The sequence below is a fragment of the Urocitellus parryii genome, chromosome 9 (assembly GCF_045843805.1).
Source record: "Urocitellus parryii isolate mUroPar1 chromosome 9, mUroPar1.hap1, whole genome shotgun sequence".
In the NCBI taxonomy this organism is placed as follows: domain Eukaryota; kingdom Metazoa; phylum Chordata; class Mammalia; order Rodentia; family Sciuridae; genus Urocitellus; species Urocitellus parryii.
This window is the reverse complement of record NC_135539.1, coordinates 59,287,510-59,307,635: the sequence shown is the minus strand read 5'-3', so window position 1 is coordinate 59,307,635 and position 20,126 is coordinate 59,287,510. Positions and strand designations below refer to the sequence as shown.

Genomic DNA, 20,126 nt, shown 5'->3' with positions numbered 1-20,126 from the left:
CCAGAATTTTAAATGTCATCAGGAGAGGATGCTGTTCTCCCATCCAAATGGTTTTCCTCCACATGTCACTTGACATATGACAAGATTGACACGTGTTAACCCTGGCAATGGTTGACATTTATCCAAATCTCCTCAAGGTATTGAAATATCAAGTGTGAAAATTCATAAGCTTTTGCCTTCTTTTGTACTTCTGACTGGAGCTTAGGATGTGAAGGGCTCCAATAGCACTGTAATAAGTCATGTATTCAGGATACTCATTCTTCAAGATGAGTCCGACGCCCTTGGCCAGTCTCCTGCCTTCACCTTCTCTTACATTGCAGGTGAAAGACACCTGGGAGCTGAGTTGGCAGGGTTAGCTATGACATGTGATTAGACCCCTGCCCTTCCCCCTTTGGGCCCAGAATGCCTGCCCATATAGCAGTCACAATTAATATCTTTCCCCCTCTGAGTAGCCTCTTACCTGCTGTTGTGCCTACTGTGTGTTGATATAGTCCATCCCATGAAGGAAAGGACAGCTTCTCTTTTTTTTTAATATTTATTTTTTAGTTTTCGGCGGACACAACATCTTTCTTTGTATGTGGTGCTGAGGATCGAACCCGGGCCGCACGCATGCCAGGCGAGTATGCTACCGCTTGAGCCACATCCCCAACCTAGCTTCTCTTAACTCAGGTTTTTTTCTTGACTCTTGCCCTCTGTTCTTAAAGACCTTAGCTGTCATAGGTTAGTCATTTATTGATCTGTACATCCAATATTTAGTGTCTATTATGCACCAGTTTCTGTACTAAAAATCTAAACTCTCTTTTTTATATGATAAAGTTAAGTTTTGTTATTTTGACTATAGAAAACTTAACAGTAGATGTAAGTAAGAATTATATAAGTTTTATGAATATATTATAGGTGGACCCAATAGTAATACAATTTACTAGCACTGCCTTGGGAAGTAAGTGGAAGCAAGGGAAGTGCATATTGATATTATAATTTAAAATAAATAAGAAAGAGGTTTCTCATATTTCTTTCATTCCTTCCAATGCTTTTCTTATAACTTTGCAAATTATAACCTTAAATGTGAGAATGCTGACTTCATATTATAGGAGTTAACACTCTCAAGGGAATTCATATTCAAAAATGGAGTTAAAAAAAACTACCTTATTTATAGTCTGAGGCTTTCGAATTTCATAAAATGACAATCATACACACACATACACACACAAATTAACACCCATCACAAGAACTTTAAAGAGAAGTGATGTGCTACAACATAGAACTTGGTAAGAGAAGACTGCTAATGACTAGCTATGTGATCTTGGATAAACTTGTTAGCTTACATTGGACAAGATTGTAGTTTAATAGCTAGCACACTTATGTCATTTTCTAAATTAAAGAAAAGCACATAATCTTGCAGATTAGATTAAGGTATTTGTTATGGTGCTTATAAAATCACAACACACTCACACATTTGGCATTGCATTGATATATAATTTTAGTTCAAGGGCATTTGAAAACCTTCTATTTTGGATCCGTTCTATGTGAAGGAATGTCTCAGCCTGATGAAATTCAGCAGAGTGCCCAAAATTCTGGGAATTGAGGGGAGAGGGGAGGGCCTGGGAAGCTCTCCTAGATGTGCCCCTTTCAGGGATCCTCAGGAAAATGCTCATTCATGTGGGTTTCTGAGGTTTCTAATAGGCACCCCTTCCCCCCCCCCCTTCTTAAACCTTATTTGCTTCTTTCTTTTGAGAGCATTGAAACTACTTAGTGCAAAAATAAGGCTTAGAAAAAGAAAAATTAGGGCTGGAGATAGAGCTCAGTTGGTAGAGTACTTGCATTGCATGCACAAGGCCCTGGGTTCAATCCTCAGTACTCCCCCAACACACACACCCAAAAAAAGAAGAAAAAGAAGAATTAATATTTACTTACTCACTGAAATAAAAGACTAGAAGAGGTTTATCTTTGTAAGTCTGTAGACTTGAAAAAAGTTCCTAACTTTTGTGAGTTTTAAAGGGAGGATGTCGTCTATAAACTTCACACACAGAATCCAGCATTTCACCAGAGTTTAAGAAAGTAAGGAATGTTGTTCTGACAAATAAACAAATCATTTTGAGAGAAGTGAGCATTCTTGTACCTTGATCAAGTCAGTTCCTAAGTTCCCCAGCTCTATAACTCCAGAAGTTCTAAGAAGGTATGTTTTATCTTTTGATAATGAAACCAAGATAGTAATAATAGAACATTACTAAAACCCTAAGACATCACAGCTACAAGCTTAGAAAGGTAAAAAATCCACTAAAAACATAGTAAAGACATGAAGTAAACCAATGGTGATAATATTTAAGAATATGTTGAAGTATGAATGTAGTTGTAGTAAGAGGTTGTTTGGTTATTGTTTCAGGTGTTTGAAATGTCCAAAAAAAAAAAAAAAGCAGTTCAACTAGATTAGAAACTGTATTTTGATAAGAGACCCAGAATAGCGAGAGCAACCTTCGCAAGAAAAGTATTGCAGGGACATCACAATACGAGACCTTAATTTACACCACAGAGCTATAGTAACAAACATGGCATAGTATTGGCACCAAAACAGACATGAAGACCAAAGGAACAGAATAGAAGACACAGAGACAAACCCACATGAATACAGTTTTCTCATACTAGACAAAGGTTCCATAAATACACATTGGAGAAAAGATAGCTTCTTCAACAAATGATGCTCGGAAAACTGGAAATCCATATATAGCAGAATGAAACTGAACCCTCATCTCTCACCCTGAACCAAACTCAGCTGAAAGTGGATCAAAGACCGAGTCCTTAGACCAGAGACCCTGCACTTACTAGAAGATGAAGTAGGCCCAACTCTCCATCATGTCAGGTTAGGAACTGACTTCCTCAACAAGACTCCTAAAGTGCAAGAAGTAAAATCAAGAATCAATAAATGGGATGGTATCAAACTAAAAATCTTCTTCACTGAAAAGGAAACAATCAAGAACATGAAGAGAGATCCTACATAATAGGAGAAAATCTTTGCCACCTGTACCTCAGATAGAACATTAATATTCAGGATATACAAACAACTCAAAAAACTTAACACCAAAAATCAAATAACCCAATCAATAAATGGGCAAAAGAACAGAACAGGCACTTCACAGAAGAAGAAATATGAATGGTCTATAAATACATGAAAAAAATGCACAACATCTCTAGCAATCAGAGAAATGCAAATTAAAACTACACTGAGATTTCAGCTCACTCCAGTCAGAATGGCAATTATCAAAAATACATGGGGCTGGGATTTTGGCTCAGCTGTAGAGTGCTCATCTAGCACGTGGGAAGCCCTGTGCTCAATCATCAGCACCACATAAAAATAAATAAACAAAATAAAGGTATTGTGTCCAACTACTTCTAAAAAATAAATATTAAAAAAAATTACAAAAAAAATAGATGTTGGTGAGGATGTCGGGGGAAAGGTACACTCATACATTGCTGGTGGGACTCCAAATTGGTGCAACCATTCTGGAAAGCAGGCAGAATGGAGATTCCTCAAAAAACTTGGAATGGACCCACCATTTGACCCAGTTATCTCAATTCTCAGTATATACCCCAAAGACTTTAATTTAGCATACTACAGTGACACAGCCACATCAATGTATATAGCAGCTCAATTCACAATAGTTAAGCTATGAAAAACACCTATATGTCCTTTCACAAATGAATGGATAAAGAAAATGTATATATACAAATGGAATATTACTCAGTGATAAAAAAGGATGAAATTATGGTATTTGCTGGTAAATGGATTGATCTGGAGATTATCATGCTAAGTGAAATAAGCCAATCCCCCAAATCCAAAGGCCTAATATTCTCCCTGATAAGTGGATACAAATACACAATAAGGAGGTGCGGGGAGGGAAGACTAGAAGTTCACTGGTTTAGACAAAGGGGAATGAAGGGAAGGGAGGAAGGATGGGAATAGGAAAACAGTAGATGAATTGGACATAACTTTGCCATGTTCATATATGAACACTCGACCAATGAAACTCCACATCATGTACAACTGCAAGAATGGGATCCTAATGAGACTAAGTTATACTCCATGTATGTATAATATGTCAAAATATACTCTACTGACATGTATATCTAAAAAAAACAAATAAAAAATAGAAACTGTAGTTTTAATTGGTTAAGAAAACATAATTTGGGGCTGAGGATGTGGCTCAAGTGGTAGTGCACTCGCCTGGCATGCGCGGGGGCGCTGGGTTCGATCCTCAGCACCACATAAAAATAAAATAAAGATGTTGTGTCCACCGAAAACTAAAAAATAAATATTAAAAAACTCTCTCTCTCTCTAAAAAAAAAGAAAAGAAAAAGAAGACATAATTTAATTTTTAGATAGTCTTATAAAATATGAATGGCAGTTTGTTTTTAGTTAAACAGCCATATTTTAATCTCATAGTTTACGTCTCATTCTGGTGGTTGGCAGGGTATTGCATCTATGATGCTCAATTGATATCTTGCATTGAATTAAATGAAAGATTTTCAATTCTGGACTCTAAAGTCTACCCATATGGCTCAAAGTGACCTATTTAGGAATTGTGTGACTTGGCCACATTACTCAGGATCTTAGCAAAGGCTGGAAGGATAAAATGGAGAGCATATGTGAAGGTCTGAATCCAGTTCCTGGAATATAGTAAGCACATAATGAAGGGCAGATATTATTATTGTCATCCAAAGACAAGTAACTCATTTCTCCCTGGTTTACACATAAAAGTGTTCAAAAATCCATACTGGACACAGAGTTCCAAGCAAATAGATGTCTAAGCTTTAATTTCATAAATTGATACCGAGATTTGGGGTCTGTGTGATGTAGCCTCTTTTCCATTGGCAGGAATGGAGGGACAGATAAGTTCCAGCATAGTACTGGGCAGAGTCAGAGCCCCAGACATTAAAAGAATTTAAAAAAATGAGATAATTTTCTCAATTAGGCTCACATTGGAAGCATGCCATTTCTTTTGCTTCTTTTTTTTATTTTTGGTAGTTCAAAACATTACACAGTTCTTAATATATCATATTTCACAGTTTGATTCAAGTGGGTTATGAACTCCCATTTTTACCCCGTATACAGATTGCTGTATCACATCAGTTACACTTCCATTGATTGACATATTGCCATTCTAGTGTCTGATGTATTCTGCTGCCTTTCCTATCCTCTACTATCCCCCCTCCCCTCCCCTCCCCCCCTCCCCTCCCCTCTTCTCTCTCTACCCCCTCTACTGTAAATCATTTCTTCCACTTGTATTATTCTTCTCTTACCCCTCCTTACCTCTTATATGACATTTTGTATAACCCTGAGGATCAACTTCCATTTTCATGCAATTTCCCTTCTCTCTCTCTTTCCCTCCCACCTCTCATCCCTGTTTAATGTTAATCCTCTTCTCTAGCTCTTCATCCCTACCCTGTCCTTAGTTACTCCCCTTATATCAATTAAGTCATTTGGCATTTGTTTTTTAAGGATTGGCTAGCTTCACTTAGCATAATCTGCTCGAATGCCATCCATTTCCCTCCAAATTCTATGATTTTGTCATTTTTTAATGCAGAGTAATACTCCATTGTGTATAAATGCCACATTTTTTTTTATCCATTCATCTATTGAAGGGCATCTAGGTTGGTTCCACAATCTTGCTATCTTGAATTGTGCTGCTATGAACATCGATGTAGCAGTGTCCCTGTAGCATGCTCTTTTTAGGTCTTTAGGGAATAGACCCAGAAGGGGAATAGCTGGGTCAAATGGTGGTTCCATTCCCAACTTTCCAAGAAATCTCCATACTGCTTTCCAAATTGGCTGCACCAATTTGCAGTCCCACCAACAATGAACAAGTGTACCCTTTTCTCCACATCCTCGCCAGCACTTGTTGTTGTTTGACTTCCTAATGGCTGCCAATCTTACTGGAGTGAGATGGTTTCTTAGGGTGGTTTTGATTTGCATTTCTCTGACTACTAGCGATGGTGAGCATTTTTTCATGTACTTATTGATTGATTGTATGTCCTCCTCTGAGAAGTGTCTCTCCAGGTCCTTGGCCCATTTGTTGATTGGGTTATTTGTTATCTTATTGTCTAATTTTTTGAGTTCTTTGTATACTCTGGATATTAGGGCTCTATCTGAAGTGTGAGGAGTAAAGATATGTTCCCAGGATGTAGGCTCCCTGTTTACCTCTCTTATTGTTTCTTTTGCTGAGAAAAAACTTTTTAGTTTGAGTAAGTCCCATTTGTTGATTCTAGTTTTTAACTCTTGTGCTATGGGTGTCCTATTGAGGAATTTGGAGCCCGACCCCACAGTATGTAGATCGTAGCCAACTTTTTCTTCTATCAGATGCCGCGTCTCTGATTTAATATCAAGCTCCTTGATCCATTTTGAGTTAACTTTTGTGCATGGTGAGAGAAAGGGATTCAGTTTCATTTTGTTGCATATGGATTTCCAGTTTTCCCAGCACCATTTGTTGAAGATGCTATCCTTCCTCCATTGCATGCTTTTAGCCCCTTTATCAAATATAAGATAGTTGTAATTTTGTGGATTGGTTTCTGTGTCCTCTATTCTGTACCATTGGTCCACCCTCCTGTTTTGGTACCAGTACCATGCTGTTTTTGTTACTATTGCTCTGTAGTATAGTTTGTAGTCTGGTATCGCTATACTACCTGATTCACACTTCCTGCTTAGCATTGTTTTTGCTATTCTGGGTCTTTTATTTTTCCATATGAATTTCATGATTGCTTTCTCTATTTCTACAAGAAATGCTGTTGGGATTTTGATTGGCATTGCATTGAACTTATAGAGAACTGTTGGTAATATCCCCATTTTGATGATGTTAGTTCTGCCTATCCATGAACAGGGTATATTTTTCCATCTTCTAAGGTCTTTTTCTATATCTCTCTTTAGGTTTCTGTAGTTTTCATTGAATAAGTCTTTCACCTCTTTTGTTAGGTTGATTCCGAAGTATTTTATTATTTTTGAGGATATTGTGAATGGAGTGGTTGTCCTCATTTCCATTTCAGAGGATTTGTCGCTGATATACAGGAATGCCTTTGATTTATGCATGTTGATTTTATATCCTGCCACTTTGCTGAATTCACTTATTAGCTCTAGTAGTTTCTTTGTAGACCCTTTTGGGTCTCTTAGAGATAGTATCATATCATCCACAAATAGTGATAATTTAAGTTCTTCTTTTCCTATTTTTATGCCTTTAATTTCTTTCGTCTGTCTAATTGCTCTGGCCAGTGTTTCGAGAACTATGTTGAACAGAAGTGGTGAGAGAGGGCATCCCTGTCTTGTTCCAGATTTTAGAGGGAATGCCTTCAATTTTTCTCCATTCAGAATGATGCTAGCCTGAGGCTTAGCATAGATTGCTTTTACAATGTTGAGGTATGTTCCTGTTATCCCTAGTTTTTCAAGAGTTTTGAACATAAAGGGATGCTGTACTTTGTCGAATGCTTTTTCTGCATCTATCGAGATGATCATATGGTTCTTATCTTTAAGTCTATTGATGTGGTGAATAACATTTATTGATTTCTGTATATTGATCCAGCCTTGCATCCCAGGGATGAATCCTACTTGATCATGGTGCACAATTTTTTTGATATGTTTTTGTATCCAATTCGCCAGAATTTTATTGAGGATTTTTGCATCTAGGTTCATTAGAGATATTGGTCTGTAGTTTTCTTTCTTTGAAGTGTCTTTGTCTGGTTTTGGAATCAGGGTGATGTTGGCCTCGTAGAATGAATTTGGAAGTTCTCCCTCTTTTTCTATTTCCTGAAATAGCTTGAAAAGTATTGGTATTAGTTCCTCTTTAAAGATTTTGTAAAACTCTGCTGTATACCCATCCGGTCCTGGGCTTTTCTTAGATGGTAATCTTTTGATGGTTTCTTCTATTTCCTCAATTGATATTGGTCTATTTAGGTTGTCAATATCCTCCTGACTCAATCTGAGCAGATTATGTGACTTAAGAAATTTATCGATGCCTTCACTATCTTCTATTTTATTGGAGTATAAGGATTCAAAATAATTTCTGATTATCATCTGTATTTCTGAAGTGTCTGTTGTGATATTGCCTTTTTCATCCCGTATGCTAGTAATTTGAGTTCTCTCTCTTCTTCTCTTCGTTAGCATGTCTAAGGGTCTGTCGATTTTATTTATTTTTTCAAAGAACCAACTTTTAGTTTTGTCAATTTTTTCAATTGTTTCTTTTGTTTCGATTTCATTAATTTCAGCTCTGATTTTAATTATTTCTTGCCTTCTACTTCTTTTGCTGTTGTTTTGCTCTTCTTTTTCTAGGATTTTGAGATGAAGTATGAGATCATTTATTTGTTGGTTTTTTCTTTTTTTAAGAAATGAACTCCAAGCAATGAATTTTCCTCTTAGAACTGCTTTCAATGTGTCCCATAGATTCCGATATGTTGTGTCTGTGTTTTCATTTAACTCTAAATTTCCTCCTTGATGTCTTCTAAAACCCATTGATCATTCAGTAACCTATTGTTCATTCTCCAAGTGATGCGTGATTTTTCCTTCCTTCTTTTATCGTTGATTTTCAGTTTCATTCCATTATGATCAGATAAGATGCATGGTATTATCTCTACTCCTTTATATTGTCTAAGAGTTGCCCTGTGACATAATATATGATCTATTTTTGAGAAGGATCCATGTGCTGCTGAGAAAAAAGTGTAGCTGCTTGATGTTGGGTGGTATATTCTATATATGTCAATTAAGTCTAGGTTGTTAATTGTGTTATTGAGTTCTATAGTTTCCTTATTCAACTTTTGTTTGGAAGATCTGTCCAGTGGTGAGAGAGGTGTGTTGAAGTCTCCCATGATTATTGTATGGTGGTCTATTAGACTCTTGAACTTGAGAAGAGTTTGCTTGATGAACATAGCAGCACCAGCAATGTTGTTTGGGGCATATATATTTATGATTGTTATGTCTTGTTGGTGTAAGGTTCCCTTGAGCAGTATGTAGTGTCCCTCTTTATCCATTTTGATTAACTTTGACTTGAAATCTATTTTATTTGATATGAGTATGGACACTCCTGCTTGTTTCCGCAGTCCATATGAGTGATAAGATTTTTCCCAACCTTTCACCTTCAGTCTATGTATATCTTTTCCTATCAAATGCGTCTCCTGTAGGCAGCATATTGTTGGGTCTTGTTTTGTGATCCATTCAACTAGCCTGTGTCTCTTAATTGGTGAGTTTAAGCCATTAACATTTAGGGTTATTATTGAGATATGGTTTGTTCTTCCAGCCATATTTGTTTATTAATGTTACTAAACCTGATTTGTTTTCCTCTTTGATTATTTTCCCCCCTTTACTGTCCTACCTCCCACTGTTGGTTTTCATTGTTATTTTCCATTTCCTCTTCCTGTAATGTTTTGCCAAGGATTTTTTGAAGAGATGGTTTTCTAGCTGCAAATTCTTTTAACTTTTGTTTATTGTGGAAGGTTTTAATTTCATCTTCCATCCTGAATCTTAATTTCGCTGGATACACGATTCTTGGTTGGAACCCATTTTCTTTCAGTGTTTGAAATATGTTATTCCAGGATCTTCTAGCTTTCAGAGTCTGTATTGAAAGATCAGCTGTTATCCTGATTGGTTTACCCCTAAATGTAATCTGCTTCCTTTCTCTTGTAGCTTTTAAAATTCTCTCCTTATTCTGTATGTTGGGCATCTTCATTATAATGTGTCTAGGTGTGGATCTCTTATGGTTTTGCACGTTCGGCGTCCTGTAGGCTTCTAGGATTTGGGATTCTGTCTCATTCTTCAAGTCTGGGAAGTTTTCTCATATTATTTCATTTAATAGATTGTTTATTCCTTTGGTTTGGAGCTCTGTGCCTTCCTGTATCCCAATGACTCTTAAGTTTGGTCTTTTAATATTATCCCATATTTCTTGGATGTTTTGCTCATGGTTTCTTAGCAGACTTGCTGAGCTGTCTATGTTCTTTTCAAGTTGAAATACTTTGTCTTCATTGTCTGATGTTCTATCTTCTAAGTGATCTACTCTGCTGGTAGTATTCTCAATTGAGTTTTTAAGTTGGTTTATTGCTTCCTGCATTTCTAGGATTTCTATTTGTTTGTTTTTTATTACCTCTATCTCCCTGTGAAATTGATCTTTTACTTCCTGGATTTGTTTATGTAGTTCCTTGTCAAAGTGATCTTTCATTGTCTGATTTTGCTGTCTCATGTCTTCCTTGAGACTCCAGATCATCTGAAGCATGTATATCCTGAATTCTTTGTCTGACATTCCATCTGTTGCAGCTATTACCTCTTCTAGAGTTGAGTTGACCTGCATTGCTTGTGGTTCTTTCTTTCCTTGTCTTTTCATACTGCTGGCGTTTCTTTCTGCTTGGTGAAACTGTTGTGTTTTTGAAATTTTCCCTCTATTTATTTATATTGCTCTTGTATAGTTGAAAAAACTCCCTTGCAGGGCAGGTAGTGGCTGTGATCCTCTTCCAATTGGGGTGATCTGTCTTACACGCTGGTAGGCCGCTAGGTCTGCTCTGCCGGTCGGTCGCAGGTCCGCCTACCCTGTAGGCGCGTGGGGCAGCTCTGTCACTCTGCAGGTTGCTGGGCCTGACCTGCTGGTGGGTCGCAGGTCCGCCTACCTTGCAGGTGCTGGGGGAGGGGGCGGCTCTGCCCCTCAGCAGGCCGCTGGGCCTGATGTGCCAGTGGTCAGAGTTCCGCCTAACTTGCAGGCACGGAGGGAGGGGGCGGGCCTGCCCCTCAGCAGGCCGCTGGACCTGCTCTTCTGGTGGGTCGCAGGTCCGCCTACCCTGCAGGCGCGTGGGGCAGCTCTCTCTCTTGCTTCTTGACCATGACCCTATGAAGAACAAAAAGTTACAATAAATGTTTGGTTTCTGACAATGAATGGTTACACATCATTGATTCTCAACTATTTGCTCCTCCACTTACTCTTGCAGTAAACATTTTCAGTTCATGTTGAGCGTATGACCTACCCTGAGGTGAAGGGAGGTAAGAAGGCTGTAAAAGGGACAGCATTTATGAAAACATCCAGAGAATTAACAGTGGCTCTGGCAGAGAAATTCCTGCCAGATTCTCAGGGTATCCCTAGAAATGATCAATGACTGATTCTTGCTATGAGCACCAACATGCTCACATGAAGTAACTCTTGAAAGTTCCTGTGTAGTGTAGGACTGTTTAGAGGTGTAATGACTGGATTGTCATAGCTGTAACCTGCTCAGTATGGACAGACTGGATGGTAACTGTAGGCAGGTGAGGTATGGCTGGAGGAGGTGGGTCACTCCGGCTGTGCCCTGGAAGGGTACCTCTGCTCTGTGGCCCCATCCCTCCCTCTCTCTGTTTCCTGACTCTACCATGAGGTGAGCAGTTTTCCTCCACTGTGCCCTTCAGCCATGGTTACAGAAACCTTTGTAACCATGAACCAAAAATAAATTTTTCCTCCTCTAAGTTGTTCTTATCAGGTATTGATTTTAGTCACAGCGACAAAAGATTAACTAAAACTATTCTCATGCACCTAGGTGTATGACAAGACAATAATCTAAAGCCAGTTTTACTAGTTCTAGCAAGTGAGTGGGTTTCTGCTAGCTCCCCAAGTGCACATGGACTGAGGGCCTCACAGATGAAAGCCTGAAATTCTGAACCAGTTCCCCCATATTTTATCTTTGCAGACATATGATGGTGTCAGCTCTGCAAGCAGCCGCCTTGCCAGGGTGTGTGGAAGACAGCAGCCGACTAACCCCATCATCTCTTCGGGGAGCAGCCTCTTTGTGAGATTTCAGTCTGGCCCTTCCAGACAGAGCAGGGGCTTCCGAGCTAAATTCAGGCAAGGCAAGTGCCCTGTGGTTCCCCAAACATGGGAGAAATTTGTTAAGTGGCTTGTTGGTGCTGGAATAAAAATGAGACCAGTCCTCAGAAACCAATCACAGCCTCCTACTCAACATGCAAAAATTTACATAGAACTAGGAAGCTATGGACTCATAATTTTTCCAACTGCTGGTATTTTTATCCTTGTCTAAATTAGATGATATTGACTTCCCGGGGATGTACATCTCTCTCAAAACTACTGTGTAATTTCAAAAAGTTTTCAGACTAATATTTAAAGGTACCACTAATACTAGAGTCAGTGTTGCATCCACTGATTAGAATTTATTCTAGAGTCACTGATTCTCAGTGTTTCCCCCAAGACCTTTTCACCCATTGCCTTTCATCTGGTCCTTTGTACAGATCAACCTTTTTTCCAGCTTCAGCCATAGAAGGAACTCAGAGCTGGAGGGATTGTTGATTGGCTCCTCCTTGGTGATGCTTTGTATGTGGATGATTTAGATATTTCATTTTAAATTAAGTTTTGTCTGTTTATGCATTACACCCATTTCAGCAGACTTGCTTGTATTTTATACTAAAGGGCCCTGGATAGGGAAAGTTCCTGAATGTAGATCTCCCAGCCATGTATTGTAGACTTTGGAACATGACAGACTGTATTCATGTGTCTCAATGATTTTTTTTTTAAGTTTCTTATTTTTTTTAACATTTAATTATTCTTTGAAGTGTTGCTTCAGATTGAAAAGTCCCCACTAGCTCTTATTTGGACTACTATAACAGCCTCCTCAAGGTCACCCGCCCCTCGCCCCATCTTCCTCCAAGGTTACTTGCAAAAGCCTTGCTCCATTCACACCATCGAAGGTTCTAGTTTCTGTCTTGTCTCCACAAGCCTGGAAAACGAAGCCAAAGCTTCTCTCCAGGTGTTAGCCAGAGGTCCTACAACCTGCTCTGTTCTCTCTGCTGCATCACACTTGACACCCCACCACCCCCAGCAAATACTTCTTTGATGTCTCTGCTCAGACTGCCTCCTCCCTGGACCACTAGTCCTCCCCCTCCACTAGCCACTGCCACCTAGGAGACTCCTCTTTTGCTCTCCAGTAACAATACTTTCTCCCTCTTCTGGGCTTCCACAAAACTTTGAGATACTATGCTATTATGCTTAGGAAGTCTGTTCAACCAATATTTTCCTTAACAGAAGAAGTCATCTATGAATAGCTCATCCCTATACTTACAATTTACGAGTGGAGAGAGTAAGCGAATCAGGCCAGAGTTCTGTCTGAATGACTCAGACAATCCATAGCCCTTTTAATAAGCTGTTCTGTGCCTCTTCCCCACTTCCTGTAATTGAAGAATAGCGTTGTAAATGTTAAGTGTGTTCCCATTTTCTGATGGTTTATGTGCAGCTTCCTTGGCAGAAAACTTCCTTGGCATGCATTTCAGAAATAAGGAAAAAAAAATCATTTATGTTTTCCTTCATCAAATAACGGTTTTGTACAGTCAGTAGAAATTAAAAGTGCATGACACATGTGTGTGTTTGTGTCCCCCAGAGTGTGGAGGCCGCATCCTCACTGACTCTTTTGATACTATTTCCTCTCCATTGTTCCCTGCCAAGTATCCAAACAATCAAAACTGCAGCTGGATCATTCAAGCCCAACCTCCGTGTAAGTAACAAAAATGAGAAAGGAAAGGTGTTCGGGGCAGACGTGTCTGTGGGAAGTCAGTCTATGAGTAATGTTCTTATCTGCTTGGTGGTAACAATTGATGGCCTTCCTCCTCTTCTTTTGAAAGTCCCAATTCCTGATATATATAAGAAAAAGCATTTCCTAATCTGATAGGGAAGTAATTTTTACTGATTCATCTTAATGTAAACTTTGTTGTTTTTTTTTTTTTTCAAACTTTCAAGGCCTTAGCAACATTGAGGGGAAAAAAAATAACAAACCTATATAACTCTGTTGTATTGACTGGCATGTGAGACTGAGAATAGGCAAACATCGTTGATAGTTTTGACATGTGTGCCTCAAGTATGGTAGAAGCTCAAGACAGTTGCTCTATGAAAAATGATGAATATGAATCATAGACTGGAGAAATAACTCACGGTTTAGGAATGCAATGCCACAAGCTTATAGATCTTCAATCCAAGTGAAAACTGATTATAAACCTGGCCTCTCCTGCAATGTATGTAATTTAAAAATCTCAGCAGGGGCCCAGTAGAAACATTCAACAAGTGCTTCTTTTCTTTTTCTTTTTTTTTTTTGAATCTAGAATCTTATTTTTTTTACCTGATAATTGTTGTTCAGGATTATTCTTCACATTTTACTGGCAGAGAGAAGTAGGAGACTACCCCAGGCAACACAACAAAATGACTACAAAGGGGATAGGGCCATTATGAATCCTGTTGCATGTAAGCCCTGCCCTCATTTGATGTTTTCAGCAAAAAAAAATAATAATAATAATTATGATTTCAGACACAATGTGGGAAAGTCAATAGCTTCTCTGCTCAGTTCAGGAATTAATGACCTGTGTGAAAACAGGCAAGTCAATTAAACTTATCAGCCCCCAGTACAAAATAATTTACAAATTGGAGTGTTTGATTTAAATATTATCTGACACTTTCCTTAGTGGTGTTAAGAGTTAACAAATTAACAGCATCTTTGTTGATGTGCATAAGATGTGGGGGTGGGGTGGGCAGTGACGTAATCCTTAGCCAATTGCAGACTGGAGAGGGTAGAGCCCTAACTGAGCATGGAGAAAGAAGCCCCCTGCTTTGAGCTCAGCAGTTTTGTGCCTAAGGATTATTTTCTAATGAGTTGCAAAGCATTTAGATGAAAGATCTCAGTGCTTCAAGGACAACAACAGGAAAAGATCCTATTCTGAAGATTAGGGACCCTGGAAGAACAACAAAAGGAAAATGTACCCGGGCACTTGATGTTCTGCAAGTAATTCAAAGCTTTCTTAATAAATAACTCTGAACCTCCAGGGCACTAGCTCTGGCCTGAAAATAAACCTGAGTGTGCTACAGATGTGTTGTGCCAGGGAGAAAATAATGTCTCATTGACAAGTACATGTAAAGATTCAGAGTTCCTGGAACCTGTTCTCCTGAGACAAAGGCTGAGAGGAGGAACATGATAAGGACAGATAACAGTGTGTAATGACTGGAGTTTCCAGCAAGGCAGTCCCAAAGTTCCTGGGAGAGCCTATCCAAGAGCCCTGTTATTTACAACTACCAGCATTGCAGATTCTACAGGCACTTTCAAAAACATTCATTGTGTTGATTGTGTTACTCTTCAAAAGAAAATCCTTAAGGACAGAAGTTGTCCCCTCGCCCGTCTTTTCTCACTCAACCACTGTGCAAATCTGCTAGATTTCTTACTTCCCTGCTGGAAGACCCTCAACTGAGGTTATCCCAAGTGAAATTTCTCTGTGTATGTTTTTTTGGCAGTATGTCCAACAATAATCTCCTCCTTTTTTTTTCTTACAGTCAATCATATTACTCTCTCCTTTACCCACTTTGGACTTGAAAGCAGTACAAGATGCACACACGACTTTCTAGAAGTTTTGGATGGCGATTACTATGATGCACCCCTCCGAGGTACTGCAGTGCATGCTCAAGTACAGCTGTGGTTTGGGCTGTCTCTCGTTTATGTACCTACATATTTATAGGTTTCCATTCAAGCCTAAATGTTTCCAATAAATATGAAGAGTAGCATGAGCCGAGTAAAGGTAATTAGAGGGTAGGAAAGCAGGATTTAATGATGTAGGGTTCAAGAAACTCAGCTCATGTATATTCAAGGACATGAGTAGTTTGTATATATATATATATATATATATATATATATATATATATACACACACACACACATGCATATAAATATATTTTTAGAAAATTTAAAAATTGCAACTGTTTGAAATAGTAGTGGAATGAAGGCCATTTCAGCATTAGAATTGTCAGGAGTTTTTTTTTTTTTTTTTGTCAATATTCAAAAAGCATTCTTACATTCACCTAGAGCCTGTTTCTTTGTCCTCAGTGGAAGCAAAAACAATTTTTATTAATTAATTAAATTAAAAATGTTCTTCGACATCCCAGTAAAATTAAAATATGCTGCTAATTTTTAAAATGTCTTCAAGTAACATCATCGCAGGTCATTTAAGCTTTCTCTGTGAATTTACTATTTTTTTTTGTTTGTTTTTAGTTTTGTTACATAAGCTTCTTTCTGTCAGGGAAGACATTTTGCTTTGCCGTTTGCCTATGGAGACAATAATGGGCAATCAGTGAACACCCTATGCCGTGTGCACACCTCTCATTGTATTGCCTAAGATAATTGTCTATAAACATTTGACCAAGGATGAGAGTATGCTTTTTAACAAAAACTTATATACCATGCCATGTGCTGAATACTATTCTAAATACTCTCTGAATAGGAACTCAATCCTCAAGCCCTTGGGATACAGGTTTTATTATTTTCAGTTTGCCCCTTTTCATATGGAGAACCAAGGCACAGAGCATTTACAACTTGCCTCATATCTGGTAGCTGGTAAACGGCAGAGTGGAGAGAGAGTTGAATTCTGGTCATCTGGCTCCAGCTTCCATTCTTTTTCCCCTACAGTGCCTTGAGACTCGGAGTAATAGTGCATTAACTGTGCAGGTCCCTACTGTGTCTTATTTTAGTACATTTGGAGCCGAGACATCTGTTTTTCCTCTGGTCCTCTCTTATTCTTTATCTGTGTATCACCCTCTCTCCTATGCTTGTATTTAAACTCTATTTTAAATATTCAGGCACTGCCTCAAACACCAACTCTGACTTAGATGGATCTGGTCATGACTTCTTTGTGTGCTTGGGTCTCTGATGATTCTAGTAGGGTTGTGCTTGTGACCTCTGCCAGATCACTGTTCATTCTTCTTGTCACCATCTTTGTTATTTAGGCCTTCATTCTTCTTGTCACCATCTTTGTTATTTAGGCCGTTACTGTGGCACCTCCATGCCCCACCCCATCACGTCCTTTGGCAGTGCCCTGACGCTGAGATTCGTCTCTGATTCCGGACTGAATTTTGATGGTTTTCATGCCACGTATGCTGCATCCACATCGGGTAAGAAACTTGAGCAAACGGCTGGACTAGGTTAGCATGAGTGCGGTGGAAGTCCTGGGTTTGTTGTTTAGGACTTTTTCAAAGTTGGGGACTAGTTTCCTGGATCACCTCTTTGGCTCACTTGACCTTCTTCAAGTTCTGGGAATACTGGGGAGAAGGGGCGGGAAACCTGCCTATCTTTTAGCCCCACCTCATGATCTCAATTGACTTGTTGACCTGTGTCTTGGTGATGCTCTTGCGGTGGCCCCTGGCTGCCAGCATCTGATGGCGCCTCCATCTCCTATGGATGGACAACCACATGGCTGGTCTGTCTCCTGAGCCTCGATGCTGGGCTCAGGCAGGGTATGGATATTGACAGGGAGGGCAGGGTCGACGAAGCAGATGGGGAGGGCAGGAAAGAAACCATGCTGCTGTGGGCTTCTTAGCCAGGAGAGGGCTGTTTCAACTGTCAGCCCTGTGGTACTAAAAAGCTGACGCCCAGCTAGAAGGTGGGTGTGTGTTCCAGTGTTCTTCTGAGAAGGAGAAGCTGGAATCTGCCTTCTCTTCTAAGCCAGGGTTGAAATAATCTTGTTCAGAAAAACCAAATGGTTGTAGGGTAAAAAACAAATCTTTTATTATCCAGGTATAGTTCATGGGGAGGAAAAGATTTTAGAAAAAGTGCAGAGATCCCTTCTGATCCAGCCACTGTGGGGCTCTTGGTTTCCAGTTTCTAGAATCTTTTCCTTATATAGCGCACAGGTTTTTGTAATTGAGAAGGAGATTCCAATCGCTTGATGCTGGTTCCAGTGCTCTCTCTGCTCTGTCTTAACTGGCCTGCACCCATCTTTGCTCTGACAACCCTTTTCTTTTTCTTTTTTTTCTAGCTTGTGGTGGAACCTTCCACATGGCCGAAGGCATCTTGGACAGCCCTGGCTACCCCGAAGTTTATCCTCCTAATACGGAATGTGTCTGGAACATTGTCAGTTCCCCTGGCAACCGACTCCAGCTGTCTTTTATGTAAATCCTTTTTTATGGGGTATTGTTTCAGTGCTAATGAATCTGCAGGAAGGAAGCGCTGTTACTAATAGGATGGACAACTAACAGCACATGTGTCCAAGCAACTGCTAAAAGGAATACAGTGGGAACTTTAGGAAATCTTTTTTCATATTTCCTCTGTTTTAGTCATAGCTTGGGTTATAAATAGCGTTAAGGTTCTCTCAAGAGTGGTTCTAGTGATCTGCCTGACATTACCAGCAGTACATCGTTAAGCTTTTGGTCTTCTAAATTTGGGGAATATTTATGTTCACAGAACAATACTTTTATCATTTCTTAGAATTAGTTACATTGGTTCTTTCAGAGCATCGCTAACATCCTCTCTTCCAAGGGAGAGCTCCATATAAAATAAACTTCTTCACTCCCGTGCGTGCCCTATCCCTACACCAATCCACTCTGCCCTCTTTTTCTATCAAAAGAATGAGTTTGGAAAATTTTTTGGAACTTAGTAGTCGATTTGCAAAATCACTCTCGTGCTTCTCATTGAACTCTAGCACTTTTGGAATATGGACTATGGATGTAGATCAGTAAGATCCTGTCACATTCCTAGTCATCTTACTTAAATGAAACAGGAATAATAGTATCTCCCAGAAGTGGATGTAAAAAAACACATGGTGTGTGCAACAGGATTTTTTGATCAACCCATAGAGGGGTACTGCGGTGTGCCACTTTGCTAATGGATGCTTAAGAAATGCCTGGGTGAGGATACTTTGGTATTTAAATTGACACTTTGAATTAAAAGCTGTGTACCACACTATAGTAGTACATATTATTAGGCTATGGTTGGCATTGCTAATTCTGTTTTGAAGGCAATATGTTTCTTAATATTGAGATGAGAGGATTGTTTTGAGTATACTTTCCTATTTATTCAAAACTCTGGCTCTTCATAGAATCTGTGCAGCAAGAGCTGATTAAAAATATAAGACAACACCTTATTTGTGGACCAAGTTCAAACATCTCAAGTTGCTTTCTCTAATCCATCATAGTGCCTCTTCAGGGTGCATATGGCATTGTGTTAAGACAAAGCCATCCTCTGCATGCCTGAAAGGCAATACAAATTTAGACTGCCACATGGGAAGGAGGTTTTAACTCCTCTTTGCCTTTACTGAAGGCACAAAATTCAGTATGGGACAAATCTATGTATATAATTTTTACCTGACATCTTTATTCTTTTATTAAGCAAATGCTTATCAAGACCCTAAGCACATAGTAGGCACTTGCTACTCCCATGCTAGATGCTTTATTGAGAACGATGAACAAAACATGATGTCCTTACAGTGAAGTCCAAGGTCCTTCCCGTGGCTTAGTAGGTCTCATACTTGTAGATGAAATGACTTTCCTCTGGGTCTTCACCAAATTCACACTGATGGCCACCCTGACGTTCAGTGGTTGTCTAGGCTATGTACTAGTAATGTTTAAGAGAGATAAGATCCCAGTTCTTGATGAATTATTAATAAATGAACATCAGAGGCTTTTAAACTGAAACCTCAAAAGATGAATTTCATCTGTAGCGTGGTCATAAGAACAAGCTTCTAAGACCACTGCTAGGATTAAAGATGTCAAATTTGAAACGTATAGCACAAGTGTGTTGCTCAGCAAATGTTGGGTGAATGTTAATTCTTTCAGTCTCTGCCATTTCCAAAGTATCTTCTCTGCTACTTCACAAATAAATGCAAACAGACAACCAACAGTGGACTCTCTTCATGGAGGATGGGAGCTTACCTATGCAAGTGCAAGTTTCATCCATTTTACTGTTTCATGGACCTTGTGTCTCAATTGCTGCACAGAAAAATCATAGCATCTCAGCTGTTTTCTTTCTTGCCTATAAGAAGTTAATTTTGACTACTTTGTGTTACTTGCTTGAGTTTTATTGTTAAAATGAATTTTGTGGAAGGCAAGATGCTTTTTTACGTGTAGATGGTAATAAGAATGGTTTCATGGCAAGGCTTCTGAGTTATTTCTGCCCTGATCTAAACTGTATCCAGATGGATACTTAGAAACTCCCCCCCCCGGCCCCCCGCTGCCTTGAAGCCTGTGAGAAGCATATGAGAAACATATGAATCACATCAAGTTCTCAAACACAGGGTTTGGATTGTGGATACTGTGGTGGTGAAATTGAATAGAGAGAAAAACTGGAGAAATTATGGTTGGATTTGCAACAAAAAGAGAAGGGAGAAATAAAACCTA

General features: G+C 39.1%; 1 protein-coding gene across 1 annotated transcript in view; it reads left to right on the top strand.

The window, feature by feature from the left end:
• Nucleotides 1–20,126, top strand: part of Cubn (cubilin) — a 280,054-nt gene that overhangs the window by 150,666 nt on the left and 109,262 nt on the right. Inside the window, exons 32-36 of the mRNA XM_026408130.2 lie at nucleotides 11,671–11,830; nucleotides 13,369–13,482; nucleotides 15,300–15,410; nucleotides 16,779–16,907; nucleotides 17,771–17,903. Coding sequence (XP_026263915.2) covers nucleotides 11,671–11,830; nucleotides 13,369–13,482; nucleotides 15,300–15,410; nucleotides 16,779–16,907; nucleotides 17,771–17,903 — 647 coding nt within the window. The remainder of the gene's footprint in view (nucleotides 1–11,670; nucleotides 11,831–13,368; nucleotides 13,483–15,299; nucleotides 15,411–16,778; nucleotides 16,908–17,770; nucleotides 17,904–20,126) is intronic.